This window comes from Astyanax mexicanus, chromosome 25 (assembly GCF_023375975.1).
Source record: "Astyanax mexicanus isolate ESR-SI-001 chromosome 25, AstMex3_surface, whole genome shotgun sequence".
NCBI lineage: Eukaryota > Metazoa > Chordata > Actinopteri > Characiformes > Acestrorhamphidae > Astyanax > Astyanax mexicanus.
In genome coordinates, this window is record NC_064432.1 from 6266878 (window position 1) to 6282638 (window position 15761).

At 38.3% G+C, this 15761-nt stretch overlaps 2 protein-coding genes across 4 annotated transcripts in view; both read left to right on the forward strand.

The window, feature by feature from the left end:
• The window catches only part of gne (glucosamine (UDP-N-acetyl)-2-epimerase/N-acetylmannosamine kinase), a 34353-nt gene extending 30749 nt beyond the window's left edge, over positions 1-3604 (forward strand). For all 3 annotated transcript variants that reach the window (XM_022681716.2, XM_022681715.2, XM_022681717.2), the window contains exon 12: positions 156-3604. In XM_022681716.2, the coding sequence (XP_022537437.2) occupies positions 156-391 (236 nt within the window). In that variant the 3' untranslated portion in view covers positions 392-3604. The remainder of the gene's footprint in view (positions 1-155) is intronic.
• Positions 3605-5707: 2103 nt separating this feature from the next.
• nansa (N-acetylneuraminic acid synthase a) lies at positions 5708-14574 on the forward strand. Its single transcript, XM_022681718.2, has 6 exons — positions 5708-5976; positions 9048-9263; positions 10517-10616; positions 11294-11448; positions 12481-12747; positions 14070-14574. The coding sequence occupies exons 1-6, from the start codon at positions 5845-5847 to the stop codon at positions 14277-14279; spliced, it is 1080 nt and encodes a 359-aa protein (XP_022537439.2). The 5' UTR covers positions 5708-5844; the 3' UTR covers positions 14280-14574.
• Positions 14575-15761: the final 1187 nt, after the last annotated feature.

The following is a 15761-nucleotide window of genomic DNA, read 5'->3' on the forward strand; positions in this document are numbered from 1 at the left end:
ATTTCCCCCTTTTGTTCTCCTATCTCTTACCCCTCTCTTCTCTTTTCATCTCTTTTCTTTTGTGTATTCTTTCTCTCTTCCTTTTTCTTCCATATATTTCTTTTTTTTTTCCGTCTCACCTCCTCTTTAATCTTTTTCTTCTCTCTCTCTTACAGCCGGCACGGCTCTGGGCGTCGGGATCGTGAACATCCTCCACACGGTGAACCCGTCTCTGGTCATCCTGTCGGGAATTCTCGCTCAGCACTACGAGGGTCCGGTCCAGCAGGTCATCGGCCGGCGGGCCCTGTCCTCCACCAGGGACGTCAAGGTCGTGACCTCCGACCTGGAGGAGCCCGCTCTGCTGGGGGCCGCCAGCATGGTGCTGGACTACGCCACCCGCCGCATATACTGACGCACTCAGCCAATCAGTACACTCGCTCTGAGGCGAGGAGCCAATCGGGAGCCACAGGCTCAGACAGAGGGCCAATGAAACACTGTGTGTGTCTGTCTGGAACTGTCAACTGTTACCTGAGGTGTTCCAAGAACTTTGCTGCTGAAGGTCTCCTGTGTTTTATTTTTTATGTTTTTTTTCTTGAAATATTTATTTTGAAGGGCGTTTCTGATCATGTGATGATGATGATGATGATGATGTGATTGGTCAAACATTAGTGAGCACATCAGCTCATCCTTACAGTGGAGTGTCGGTGCTTTCGGACAGTATTTGGGATCAACGTTTCTGAGTCTTATTTTAGTATTTTATATAAAGTGCATGGGATGTCTGTTAGATCTGATAAATTACGCCATAAAGAGAAAATGTGTCAATTTTGGGATTTTGGAATAATAGAAGCTGTCCAAAATCTGTTCAGCGTAAGTTACACTAAACATTACAGCGTAATAATTCAGCGTTTGAGATCAGATTGAGGGTTTTGGTGTAAAATTTTGGTTTACTTTGATTTCTCTACAGTAGGGTCCAAACATCCATGCACTGTATTTAGTATACAAAGCCAATCAGTGGGGCTTCAGTAATTAGTCGACGTAATCGTTAACGGCAACTATAAAAATGTGTCGACACAGAATTACATTGTTGATGCGTTAATTAATGTATTATAAATGTAAACACACCAGATAAAAGACAAAACAACACCCGTACTCACTTATACATTTAAACATATTATCAGCATTTAAATCTTTAAATGCCACTTTTAGTGCCTTCTGTTGTCTTTGAAGCGATAGACTGAAAGCAAGTTCCCTTCAGCTGCAGCCAGGGTTGCCAAGTCCTGCAAAAAAATTAATAAATAATCCTGCCTAAAATCTGTCTAAAACAATCCACCTGTCAGAAGCATAAACTAGTCCACCATCTAAGATTGCGACAGATGCTCACAACACTATACATATTAATTTTTAATCGTTTGTAATTAAGGTTTGCATTTTGGGGGATGCGATAATAAAAATAATAAAAGTAACCTTTTTCAATTTTCAATCGTGACTCAAACAACACAAAAAAATTCGGCGGGAAAACCGTGGATGTGGCAACTTAGATTACAAAGGCAATTCAAGAGCGCAATACAAAGTGAAATATAAATACTAAAAGATGTAAATACTATAAGTAAATATAAACCGTATTTTTCACACTATAAGGCGCACTATCAATAAACATCTATTTTTGGGTCTATTTTCTTACATAAGGTACACCGCATTATAAGGCGCATTTTAAGCGACACTAGTAAGAAACAATGTTTTCTCCATGTTTTTAATATAATCACAAGTTTTCTTTATTTGGGTGAGTAAAGTGCTTCCGTTCATTTACAGTGAGCTTTGATTTTCAATATTTTTCTAGCCGTCGTTAGCAGCAGCGCTAGCGGTTTATCCCAGGTAGCTTGTTCTAACACGATAAACATGCAGGATACAGTCCTATATACTCAACTCTGAACAGTGCTGGAGAAACTTCACTGAAACGCCTTTTACTGTAACGCTGTACTATAAAACAAATGTCAGTCCAGAGTGTGTACCAATACACACACAAAAAAAGTGAATTAATTGCAGTGTTTACAATAGATAAGATGGGACTGGTATTAGCTCATAGTCCTCATTAGAAGACTCTGATTGTATTGGTGACAAAACAACCTACCATATTTTGTCACACTGTGAGGCGCACTGAATTGTAAGGTGCATTTTGTGCCACTAGTAAGGAACAGTGTGGCCATGTTTTTCTGCCAAATTCAGCAGGTGGGTGGGTAAGTTAAGTCAAACGAATGCTGGATGTTAATCTACACAGATTTCTCTGTTTATTTGGCTGAGTAAAGCCTTTCCGTTTATTTACGGTAAGCTTAGATTTTCAGTTTTCCACTAAGGCTGGGTGCAGCAGCATTAGCATTAGTGGCTAACTGCTGCTTGCCGCGGTTAGCGCTAGTAAACTCTGCCCGCATGACGATTTTTGGAAAAATTTAAAGCTCACCTTCCGCGAAAATCCGATTTTTCTTGTTTTTTGTGGAATACAGTAGGTCTCTCCGAGTTGAATGTGTACACCTGCACATTAAACTGTTTTGCAGCCCCCATTGTCTGCAGGAGCTAAGCAAAGAAATCCCCCCTCCCCCCCTCCGAAAAACGGGTGAATTTTGAATTATCTTTCTGCCTACGTAGGCAGAAACTCACAGACCAGCCCACCTTGGCTCGAGAAACTCCCAGAGGCGGAGCTGAAGCGACGCAACATCACCGCTCATCAGTTAGGAGGTGGGAGGCAGTGAGCGGCAGAGCGGTGGAGGGGCGTCGCAGTGCTCCTAGCCAATCAGAGGAGAGATATTTGCATGGTGTTTGCATGTATGAATATTCATGAGCAAAGCTGGAATCCGGTCATTTTGGACACACCCCTAAAACAGTCCATTAAAAAAGAGCTATACAGAGACACCTGAGCACTTTTTTTTTACAAAAACGGCTCACATGTCATTCATTCATACTAGAGACCACAACTAGACATTTTAAAATGAAAGAAAAAACGACGGAAGGTGACCTTTAAGGGTTTTAATTGCGCCTTATAGTGAGAAAAATACGGTAATCAGGACATCCCTACCTCCTTATCTCTCTCTCTTTCTCTTATTATCTCATTATCTCATTAATAGCTACTGGATGACTGAAGAATGAAGCTCATGTGACTGTTCTTTATTTATATGTGTTTTCTGTTATTTAATTAACTTAATCAATGAAGTCCAACCAACCAAAGGCCATCAAATCAAATATTATGTATGGGTCAAACTGTGGGCACACTGTTACAGATGCAGCTGATTGCTGAAGTTTGTTCTAAAAATGTTGGAGTATAACCTGTAAGCTGGGTTGAATGGATGCTGAAGGTACTGGGGTCAGGCCTGGGATCAGTTGTGTTACAGTTGTGCGTGTCCCTGTGGTGGCACAACATCTACTGAAGATCTACTGAAAGATACCTATGATGTGCCATTGCTGTAAGAATGTGTAGTGTGTTCTCAGTTACTCACCACTGTAGCTTTTACTGTATTGTTTTATGTATGTTCTGGAATGTTTCGTAGTTTGGTGGAGGGTAAAAACACTGTTTGTAAAATACGAATGTATTTTTTATTCCCCAGTACGTATAAAAAGCAACTACACCTCAAAACAAGTCTTTTTTGAATTTATTGTTTATGGGATGTCACAAAATGTAGCAAATTTACCTACAGCAAACCTACAAATGCATATCCAGTCTGTATCGGTTTAGCCCCGCCCATTCACACTTCACACTGAAGTTATAAGGACTGTTTCACCCCTGCCAATCAGAACAGAGCTTATTTGCATACACAACAACCAGTTTTCTCTCCAGTCGATGTCCTCACTAAATCCAATCGCACATTTACATGAAGTGAACATATGCCTATCCAATCTGCAGCAGTTAAGCCCCGCCCATTCTCACTGAAGTTATAAGGACCGTTTCATCCTAGGCTTTGTAAGCAGGGGGTAGTATTGGTCTGCCAGTCAGAGCAAAGCTCATTTCCATAAGAAACTGCAAAGAAGTATATATTAAATTGAATGTCTACAACAGGTTAGCCCCACCCATTCATGCTTCACACTGAAGTTATAAGGACTGTTTCATCCCATGTTTAATCATTTTTTTTTTATTTTCTTCAAATTTCTATCCCTAATTTACATGGCCAATTACCCAACCCACTCGTTAGGACTGCCCAACAGCAGGAGGGTGAAGACTAGCTCATGCCTCCTCTGATAAATGTGAAGTCAGCCACCACCTCTTTTCCAACTGCTACTGATGCAGCATTGCTGAGTTCCGATACATCAGGTCACAGACTGGAGTGATGAGGGGGAAAAAGCGCCATCTACCCACCCAGAGAGCGCAAAGCCAACTGTGCTCTCTCAGGGCAAGCTGCATGACCGGGATTTAAACCAACGATCTCCCGATTATAGTGGCAGCGCTTAGCATGCTGGACCACTCAAAGAGTGGTCATTGACACATATTTTAGCATGTAAATTAAGACACAAACCTCAATTACGACTGTGTACGCTACTGTTACAGTGGCCTGGTACGAGTATAGCATAGTACTGTGTGCAACAGTGGACCACAAATTTAAAGGGCAATTTCCAACCCAAATAGATGGATTCCCCCTTTAACTTCACTCAGGAAGGTCCTATACGTTAAAGCTTTTCATGTGTCCTAAAGCCATTGTTCCTTAATAATAATATTTCTTTATTTGTCTTTTATTAGATTTTTATTTGATTTACTGATCGTTAAACTTGTACAAATGTAAAGATTCACCAAACTGCTTTAAACACGAGATTAAATTAGAAATAGTAATTAATGACTTGTTTTACTTTACTGCTACTGTGAGATGATGCTATAGATAGACAGACAAAAGACAGACAGGTGGGTGGACAGACAGATAAAGGCAGATAGAAAGACTGATAGGCAGGTGGACAGACAGATAAGGCAGATAAACAAAAAGACAGATAGGCAGGTGGACAGACAGATAAATCTCAAAAAATTAGAGTTACTTTATTTCAGTAATTCAGTTCAAAATGTAAGATTCATATATTATATAGATGTATTAAACACACAGAGTGATCTATTTTAAACATTTATTTCTTTTATTGTTGATGATTGTGGCTTACAGCCAATCAGTGTCTCAGAATATTATTTAAGTACTTTTGGCAGTGTGGGCAGTCTGTCAAGTCCTGCTTGAAAATGAAATCCGCATCTTCATAAAAGTTGTCAGCAGAAAGTTGTCAGCGCAGTGTTTTTCCGGAAAATCTTACAGGAGCAATTCATGCTTCCCTCTGCTGACAACTTTTATGAAGATGAAGATTTCATTTTTCAGCAGGATCTGGCATACTGCCCACACTGCCAAAAGCACCAATTGGTCTTATATGATATTATATTCTGTTTTTTGGTTTACTGGTTTTCATTCAAGAAATCAAGAAATAAACGCTTAAAATAGATTACTCTGTGTTTAATACATCGATATTATGAGTTTCACATTTTGAACTAAATCGCTGAAATAAAGTAACTTTTTAATAATATATATATATATATATTTAGATGCATATTATTATTAGAGTTTAAAAGCATGAAACATGTGATTTTGTTCTGGTTTGAGGTAATTAGTACATTTTCTAGTATAAAAATGGTCAGATATTTATAAACTCTTATTTTGCTCAGTTGCTCCACGTCATGACCCAAGACTGAGTGAGGACTTTTATTATGAAGTGTGTGGGCGGGGCCGGGCCGGCGGCTGTTCCTGGCTGTAGGCTGGTGTGGAGCTGAGTGGTGGAGGACTGAGAGCAGTAGCAGCAGTAGCAGTAAATATAATACCATATATTATAAATCCGGGTTTAATATCGGGTTTATCGGCGAGAATGCCTCTAAAATTCGAGTTATGTCCGGGCCGGATGATCGGGGGGAACCACCCCTGCTTTATCATCGCTGAAATCGGACAGAACCACCAGGGAGATCTGGACACAGCCAAGAAAATGATCCGGATGGCCAAAGTAAGACCTGCACTCTGTCTGTCTCTGTGATACCGAGGGGTTAAATACAGCACAGTTCATTATATTTAAAGATATTCAGCTAATTAAACCACACCACTATCTTACTGGACCTTTTTATTTTCCACCTTAACACTGTCGGTTTTTTTGTTAGCTTGCTAATAACGTTACAGGTTATACACTTATAGCTAGCCAAGTAGCTAAAATGCTAAACTTTACCCTGCTGAAATTAAAATGTAACGTTAAATATAATATAAGAGCTCATTTAACTTACTTGTTATAGAGTTCTCTGTTTCTCAGGGCTTTATTAACGCACTATAGCACAGTGTTTCCCTCATGCAGCAAACCATCTTTTGGTTATGACACCTTTTACAATATATTTGTATAGTAAGTATGTATTTAACGTTATTTACTTTATTTTTATTTTTAATAGAACGTCACTGTTACAAAAGCGCAACATTATGTAGATCACTTTTGTTGGGGCCCTTGTGAAAAAAGCAATGGTGATTCAAAAGCTTTAAAAGAAATCATCCTTTTATCTAAATTAAACGAAATAATGGTCTGAAAAAAGTCCCAAATTTTAGTGTCATTTTTTTTAAGTGTTAACCATACGATTAATGAAAACTGTAATTTTTCTGTATTATGTTTTGCATTCGTTTATTAATTTTTTTTTTATGTGGAATTCACTCACTTTAGATGAGATTTTCTTTGTCTCATATGCATAAAAATAGGTATTAATTAATAGCTATTAATAGTTACAGTATCTCCACAAGACATAAAGTGTTTGTGTTTGTTCCTTTGTGTCTTTCTTGTTTTTTTAATATATATAAGAAATTAAATGCAGGCATGTACTAATATAAATGTTATGTTAATATAAACATGTAAATAAGTATCAGATGCTAACAACACCCGACTGCTCTATTAAAATGTAGAACATTGTATGATACCGCATTGTTTAATTCTTAAAAAATGCAGTATTGGACAATACTCTACCATCCTGATATTAAAATCTTGAGTATTTGACGATACTGACACAATTCCGATATTGAAATATGGAGTACATAATAAAGAATAACTGTTAAGTACTGTATTAGTTGCAGCAAGATACAGTGAAAAATTTAATACATTACAGTGTGACAGATCACTGCTTTCACCATATCTGTTTCTAATATAGACCTTTTCCACCAATGTGAATCAGAATCCATTCCGGTTTGTGGATCAGTTTGGTGTGTTTCCACCTACAAAAATAGGATCTGGAACCTGAAAGGTTCGTTCCCAGCTGGAACCAAAGAATAGTAGGGTTTTCAGCGTGAACTGAAAGCTGTTTTGTACCAGATTATATTTTAAAGTCTGCATTTGTCAATGTCAGACTCTGGCCTTACCGCTGTGACATTGAAATTCTGATGAGATAATACAGATACAGAATTTTATTTATATTAAAACAATAAACACAAAAGCAGATTCACTGTTAAAATACTGAATATTGGATTATTTAATCAGTAAGGCCAGTCATAATGATAACAGTTGAGATATGGACTTCTAATACGGAATGAATTCAAAATCACACTAATAACCTTGTTTATTCCAATTATTCCTGAGAAAAAATTCCATACAAAACTGAGTAGATATTGTGACAGGCTATAATCAGTAAGTGCTAGTATGGAATGACAACTAATTAAGATATAAAGTAGGCTATTTCTCCAGTTATCAACCCCATTCCCACCCCGTATTAGGGGTGATATAATGATATAATATGGCCCTAAAATAATAACAAGATATTTTAGGGTATTTTTTGTAATTATGTGAAAAAAAACACTGGTTTATTTGCTGGTTTTAAATCCTTCACTAATTTCAAGAATTTTTCATTATTTTAAAATTGTCTGCATTGTAGATTAATGCTAAAGTCATCCAAACTATGAAGAAAAACATGGAATTGTTTAGTAAAGGAAAACATTTTGCACATCTTGGCTGGATTTTCTCAGTCAGATTTATGAGGTAAAGTCACCTGAAATATTCATTTTTCAGTTAACAGCTGTGCTGAACTCGTCAAGAGTTAATTACTTGAATGTCTTGCCTCTTTTTTTAAAGGCATCAGTTGTAAAGTAGAGAAGAGGTAGAGTAACAGGTATAAAGTGAATAGTGAATATTTGAGTAATGTTCTAATCCAGATTATCGCAAGAACTTCTCAACTAAGTAAAGAAAGTATCTTCAAGTGCAGTCGCAAAGACCGTCAAAAACATAATGCTGAAACTGGCACTCATCAGGACAGCCTAGGAAAGGAAGAGCAAGAGTTTCTTTTGTTGCACAGAAAAAGTTAATCAGAGTTACCAGCCTCAGAACCTGCTAAAAGTAACAGCTCCCCAGATAAGATCACCTAAAAGCTTCTTCACAGAGTTTTTTTTTTTTGGTTTGTTTAACACTTTTAAGTTACTACATGATTCCTTTATGTGTTCCTTAATAATCTGGATGACTTCAGTATTCATTTACAATATAGGAAAAAAATAAATAAATTCGATAATTGGACAAGAACTTCCCAATTCCAAATAAAAATATCGTCATTTAGCGCATTTATTTGAAGAAAATGAGAAATGGCTGAAATTACAAAAAAAAGATGCAGAGCTTTCAGACTTCAAATAATGCAAAGAAAACAACAAGTTCATATTTATAAAGTTTTAAGAAGTCAGAAATCAATATTTGGTGGAACAACCCTGGTTGGTTTTTAATCACAGTTTTTAATCATGCATCTTGGCATCATGTTCTCCTCCACCAGTCTTACACACTGCTTTTGGATAACTTTATGCTCTTTACACTCCTGGTGCAAAATCTCAGACAGTTCAGTTTGGTGGTTTGATGGCTTGTGACCATCCATCTTCCTCTTGATTATATTCCAGAGGTTTTCACTTTTATTTTCAGGTGGGCTCTTATTTTTTTTCCAGAGCTGTATATTGCTTTTTAGACAAAGTACCACTATTATCATGATATGCATTCAGTATACATGTTAGTATAAATATAAATATATACATTATAAATGTAGTAAAGTGTGTATATGTATGTGTGTGTGTGTGTGTGTTTAGGACTGCGGGGCAGACTGCGCTAAATTCCAGAAGAGTGAGCTGGAGCACAAGTTTAACCGCCGCGCTCTGGAGAGACCCTACACATCCAAGCACTCCTGGGGGAAGACATACGGAGAGCACAAGCGCCACCTGGAGTTCAGTCATGAGCAGTACAAGGAGCTACAGAAATACGCTGCTGAGGTTGGAATCTTCTTCACCGCCTCAGGCATGGATGAGGTGAATATCAATCAATCAATCAATCAATCAATCAATCAATCAATCAATCAATCAATCAATCAGTCAACCTTTTTTTTCACTCAGGGAAAAATCATTAAGGGTGACCCTCATGATGTTGCCGAGCCTCTGTAACATCAAAGGGATTGAACACTTAATTTAATAATAGTTTAGAAATAATAAGAAATAAAATAGTGAATTTAAAATTAGTTAATTAGTTAGTTAATTTAAAATTAGTCATTTTAAATCAACATTTAATACAAATATATATTTGTAAAACAGAAAATTCTAAAATACAGTAAAAAAGATACTATAAGTAAATAGATAATAGTAAAAGTAAAGTAAAATGATAAGTGATTAAGTGAATAATAGAACTAAGAACAAGAATGAAAAATGAACATTAAAATTAAATAAAAATAATAGTAAATAAACAAAAAATAAATAAAATAAATTAAGAAAACAAAACAATAAAAATATTAATGAAATAAGAAAAAAAGATAAACTAATAAAAAAGTCATTTAAAACACAGGCTTTCTGATGGTGATTAGAAACTAAAATTTTTAAATGATTCAGTGATCCCAGCGAGCTGAGCATCAATGTTTCCTGTAGTGAATAATTCTATGAAGAAATACAAGAACAGATGAGAAAACAAAGTCATTGATCATCTATCAGTCTGGAAAGGGTTACAGAGTCATTTCTAAAGCTTTGAGACTCCAGAGAACTACAGTGATTCACTATTATTATTCACTAATAGAGAAAACCGGAATGGAACACTGGTAAACCTTCCCAGGAGTGACCGACCGACCGACCAAAAGAAATTACTCCAAAAGGGCATGAACAACTCATCCAGGAGGTCATAAACAAAAGAACCCAGAAGAACATTTAAAGAACTTCGATCTCAATATTCTTTGGATTGATGTGACAAAAGTGGATTTTTTTGGTAATTCCAGAAAAAGATCATCATACTGAATGTAAAACATGGTGGTGGTAGTGTTGTGATGGTCTGGGGATGCTTTCCTGCTTGGATGGACAACAATAAATGGAAGTTTACCAGTCAATCCTGAAGAAGAATGTGAAAAGTTTTCCGGTCATCTGTTCATGACCTCGAGCTCAGGTGTACTTGGGTTCTGCAGCAGGACAATGACCCAAAGCTCACAAACAAAAAGTCCACCTCTGAATTTTATACTTAACCCTGCTTCACACACTTTTTCACAACTTTATCCCTGACCTGACAGTATCTGTGTGTTGATTGGCAGATGGCTGTAGAGTTCCTCCATGAACTTGACGTCCCTTTCTTCAAAGTCGGCTCCGGTGACACCAACAACTTCCCCTATCTGGAGAAAACGGCTCAGAAAGGTTTGTTTTCAGTAACTCTACTGGATATTTATTATTGTTAATCATTGTTGGTCATTGGTAATTCACTTTAGGAATGTGCTACTATTTACACATTAGTTACCACTTTGCGATATATTTTTTTGTTTGTTTTTTGTTACAATCTTTAGCCCTATCTGGATGGGATTCGTTTCTCATGGGGTTCTGGGGTAATTTTCTCTTTTATAGGGGGGTCCTCTGTGATTTTATTCCCGTACAAAAATAACATGTTCGTGTTTTTGACAGATGTCCTCTAAGAAAAAAGTACAGGCTGAATTATCTACTGTTTTTCGCTGAAGTCCGTGGTCCTCTGTTAATTTTAGTCCCGTCCGGACACACATCTCTGAGTTTTGTTTCCTTGCGTATAATAAAATAGCTATTTGTTCACTGCCAAACATCGTAATCACACTTTGGGTGCGCATTTCCACGGAGATCCATGTAAAAAAACACAACAGCGAGTGGAAATGGAGGAGCTACTGAACTGTTTTTTTTTTTTATTTCAGTGTGAAATGTTTTTCACAGACGTTTATCCCCCTGAGAAACTAATCCCGTCCGGATAGGGCTTTAGCTTTTTTACAATCTTATTATTATATATTGTACAGTAAGTATCTCCAGGTGTTTTGTGATGTAAGACGTTGGAAGTGTTGCGTTGTGTCTGGCAGGTCGGCCCATGGTGGTCTCCAGTGGGATGCAGTCGATGGAGACGATGCGGCGAGTCTATCAGACGGTGAAGAAACACAACCAGAACTTCTGTATCCTGCAGTGTACGAGTGCGTACCCTCTGGAGGCCGAGGACGTTAACCTGCGTGTCATCACAGTGTGTATATGTTCCACAGACTGTTCCATCTGATTATGTGATTCAGGCTTTTATACAGATTTTTGTTCTGAAGTGCTATAGAAATAAATAAACGTTGTAACACCCAACCAACCAGATGGAGTACCACAGTAACCACGGCAAAACTCTACAAACTCTACTGCGTAAAACATCATATCAATCAATTAACAACATCTTATGAACCACTTGGAAGACTGTGGCAATCAACATCATAGCAACCATAAGTGACGCTATAGCAACGTCATAGCAGCTGCCGAGAAAAAAAATCGTCAGTGCATCTTACAATCTGGTGCGCCTTATGTAGGAATTTTACCAGTCAAGTATTAAGAAGCAGTAAAGCCACTCCACTAAGGTGCAGCGTTTCTACATCACCGAGTCTGGAGCAGTATACGCATTAGCCGCTAACCGTGCTAAGTGCTAGCTCTTTCCCCATTCAGAGGTGAGTAATATAGGCGTGCAGCCTCCGTGTTCACTGTGTTAAAACAAGCTATGTGGAATGAACTGCAAGCTAATATCACCCTAGCTTATTGGAACACTCAGGGTTCCTCAGTGTAACGCTGTCTGGTGATAATAGCCGCTAACTGCGGATAGCCCTAGTGGTTAGCTGCTAATGCTAATGCTGCTGCACCTAGCCTTATTGGAAATCTGGAAATCTAAGCTTACTTTAAATAAACAGAGGCGCTTTACTCACCCAAATAAACAGTTTTCAGGAGAGAAATCTGTGTAGATTAACATCCAGCTCTCATTTGACTTTGCAGTTTTGTTTACTTCTCTATTAGAAACATGGCGACATCCTTGCTCACTTCTATGTAGGCATCCTTACTAGTGTCACTTAATGCACCCTATAATCTAATGCGTCTTATGTATGAGAATAGACAAGAAAATATATGTATATTGATAGAGAGTCTTATAGTCTGAAAAATATGGTATGCTGTTATTCTTGATCAGTTAATGTGAAAATGTGATCATAACATGTGATCATGTGGCAATAATCATCCCTATTCCACCCACTAGGAATACCAGAAGGAGTTCCCGGACATTCCCATTGGCTACTCCGGTCACGAGTCGGGCATCAGCATCACGGTGGCTGCAGTGGCTCTGGGGGCCAAGGTGGTGGAGCGCCACGTGACCCTGGATAAAAGCTGGAAGGGCAGCGACCACGCGGCGTCGCTGGAGCCCGGAGAGCTGGCCGAGCTGGTGAAGGCCATCCGGACCGTGGAGAGAGCGCTGGGCAGCGGGGTTAAACACATGCTGCCCTGCGAGGTGCCCTGCCATGACAAGGTTAGTAGAATGGAACTATGGCTAATATCTAGCATGTTTAATATCTGACCCAGTTGGCGACTCAAGAGCTGTAACTACCTACAGTCAATGGGATCATGTAGAAAGAGAGAACCATGGGTCCAAAACGCATCCAGCATGACCAGAACCGTTTATGGAGATTTGGACCACTTTCTGTCTCCCCTGTTGTATCAGTAAATGACTGTTAAACTCTAGGGGGAGCTTACGAGTGAGTCCTCTATGAATGGGGTGAAAAAAATAGTAGCTAACTACTTGATTTAAGATTTCCTTGAATTTTAGAAAGTAGAATAATGTATTTTACTAAAAAAGCAAAGAACACATACATGTAAAATTCCATTTTTCTACAACATACAGGTTTTACACAGTAAAGACACTAGCATTACTGCTTTTGTGAGCTGATTGACTGGTTGATAAGCCGATGCTTGAGTTTAAACGATTTATAAGTGGAGTTTAAAACCATAAAATGCTACTGCAATACTTAAACTTTAAAATAAGACTACCTTTATAAAGGGTTTTTAAACGATTTACAACTAGTTTATAAATGGTTACTAATTAGGTTGTAAATGCCTTAAAAATCATTAATAATCAGTTATAACGCATACGTAGAAAGGGCAAGAGTATAGAGGGCTGTGGATTCACTATTTGGCAAACAACAGGTCATTGTTGCCCTTTCTACAGATGTGTTATTAATAACTGATTATTAATGATTTTTAAGGCATTTACAACCTAATTAGTAACCATTAATAAACTAATTGTAATTAACCATTTATATACCCTTTATAAAGGTAGTCTTATTTTAGTGGCACCAAAATTGGATATTGTTCAGTGTTGAGAACTTACATATTTCAGCATATGTATACATAGTATACATATTTCAGTTGCTCCATATGAACCCATTCATTTTGAACTCACTTCAAGTGCGTATTCTCCTCTATAGAGATTCTCTGGCATGGCATCGCTAGTTCTTGAACGTCTTTTTAGATCTGGCTTGTTCTCCTGACAAAAACAACTGAAAAACAACTAAAAAAAGCTTTTGGAGAGCAGCCAGATAAGTATACGATTTCCCATGGTGAAAAATTGCGTGATTTGTGACCTTGTGTAGTGTGAAGGTCACAACACCTGAAGGACTCACAAGAAGAGCCTAACCAATCGTGTTAAAGAGTTTGGGACCAAGTGACTTTTTGGGACCAAAATGATTTTTAGACATTAGTTATTAGGATCCAACCATTAAAATCCAAACATTTCATTCCATTTCTCTCTTTCTCTTTTTCTCTCTTTTTCTCACTCTCTCTCTCTTTGGGTAGCTGGGTAAGTCCGTAGTGGCTAAATCAGCGATTTCTAAAGGAACCGAGTTGACCCTGGACCTGCTGACGGTGAAGGTGGCCGAACCCAAGGGTGTGGCTCCAGAGGACATTTTCCAGCTGGTGGGGAAGAAAGTGCTGGTGGACATCGGGGAGGATGAGAGCGTCACCGAGGACGCGGTCGAGTGTTACGGCAAAAAAGCCAAAGTGTGATGGAGCTCAGAATCTGCTGACAGCCAGCACGAGATCTGCTGTTATCAGCTACAGCGGGGCAGCGGCAACCTCAGTGCTGGAACTCTGGAACAGCGTGGAATCTCCAGAACGCTGCAGATGCTGTTGGTATCAAATGGAGCCCAAAATGTGAAACGTCCTGCAGAAACGTCCTTTCACTTATTCTGTATTGGACAGGTTTGATTTTGGGCTTAAGTTACTGAGAAAATGTTACTGTTTTGTGAAGAATCAAAGCACTTTGCCAAACTCTAAATAAACTGCGAGTTAATAACCACAAGCATATTTGTTTCTTTCTTACTGTCTGTTAAAATCCACTTTTTCTTGTTCTTTGTGAAATACTATAGGTCTCTCTGAGTTGTATATGATGCTGTGCATGAAACTGTTCTTCAACTTCCACTGTCTGCAGTAAATAGTAAAAGAAAATGTTCAGAAAAACGAGTTGATCAGAAAAAGCCCCGCCCACATTGGCTCGCGACCGCCCACAGGCGGCGCTGAAGCCAGGCAGTAACACCATCTCGTCAGATAGGAGCTAACAGTGCTAGGAACAACATGGCAGTTTGTGCAAATAACACATCAATGTTCTATGATTTGCCCAGTAACTCAGAGCTAAGGAATAAATGGTATTTTTAGAACAGTTCTGTTTACACTAGTTCAAAATACAAATCCACCCCAGGCTTTTGTTCCAATTGCCTGGGTGGCTCTGCTGCAGCTCCACGATTTTTACTTTCTGGACCGGGACTGCCCACCTCTGTGTGTAAGTAACTATAGGTTTACATAGGATCGCCGGTGGATTTTGCGTTTTACAGTTATTCTAAGACTAGTTCAGTGGCTGAACTGCACTTAGACTTTTAATGCTAAAAAGTAAAAAAAAAAAAAAAAAAGTTGACTTTTTGGCTAAGAGCTAAATTAAGTAGATGCCCCTTTAATATTAGAAAGCAGAATAAAGTGTTTTATTAAAAAGGCATAGAAAACTAACCTGTATTTTTCCATTTTTCTACAGTAAACGGGTATTACGCAGTAAATATACTAGCTTTAACTGAGAATGCCTTCTTTTTCTCTTAACCAGTTTCTTGTCCTCTGTGTTCTCAGGGGTTAATAAACAGTGTGGTAACAGATGAACTGCAGTCTGTAACTCTACACCTGTATAATAGAGCTGTAAGTAAAGTGGCAAGTAAATGGAAACCCAACCCAGGTTTGTGTGATTAGGTAGGAGTGTGTGTGTGTGTTATAGACTATACACAGTCCAATCAGAATATTATGACCACCACAGATCAGCTGTTATTTCTGTGGTGGGTCAATATTCTAAGCACTGCAGTAACACTGCATGTATAGTAATGATGGATTTGCTAGTAGTAGTGTGTGCTGGACTGAGACTAGTTCACACACAGCATAATGTTGGGACTGTCCTGTGGGCAGGGTCCTGTCAGCACTGGTGAAGAACTGGAAGATGATGACCACAAGCTA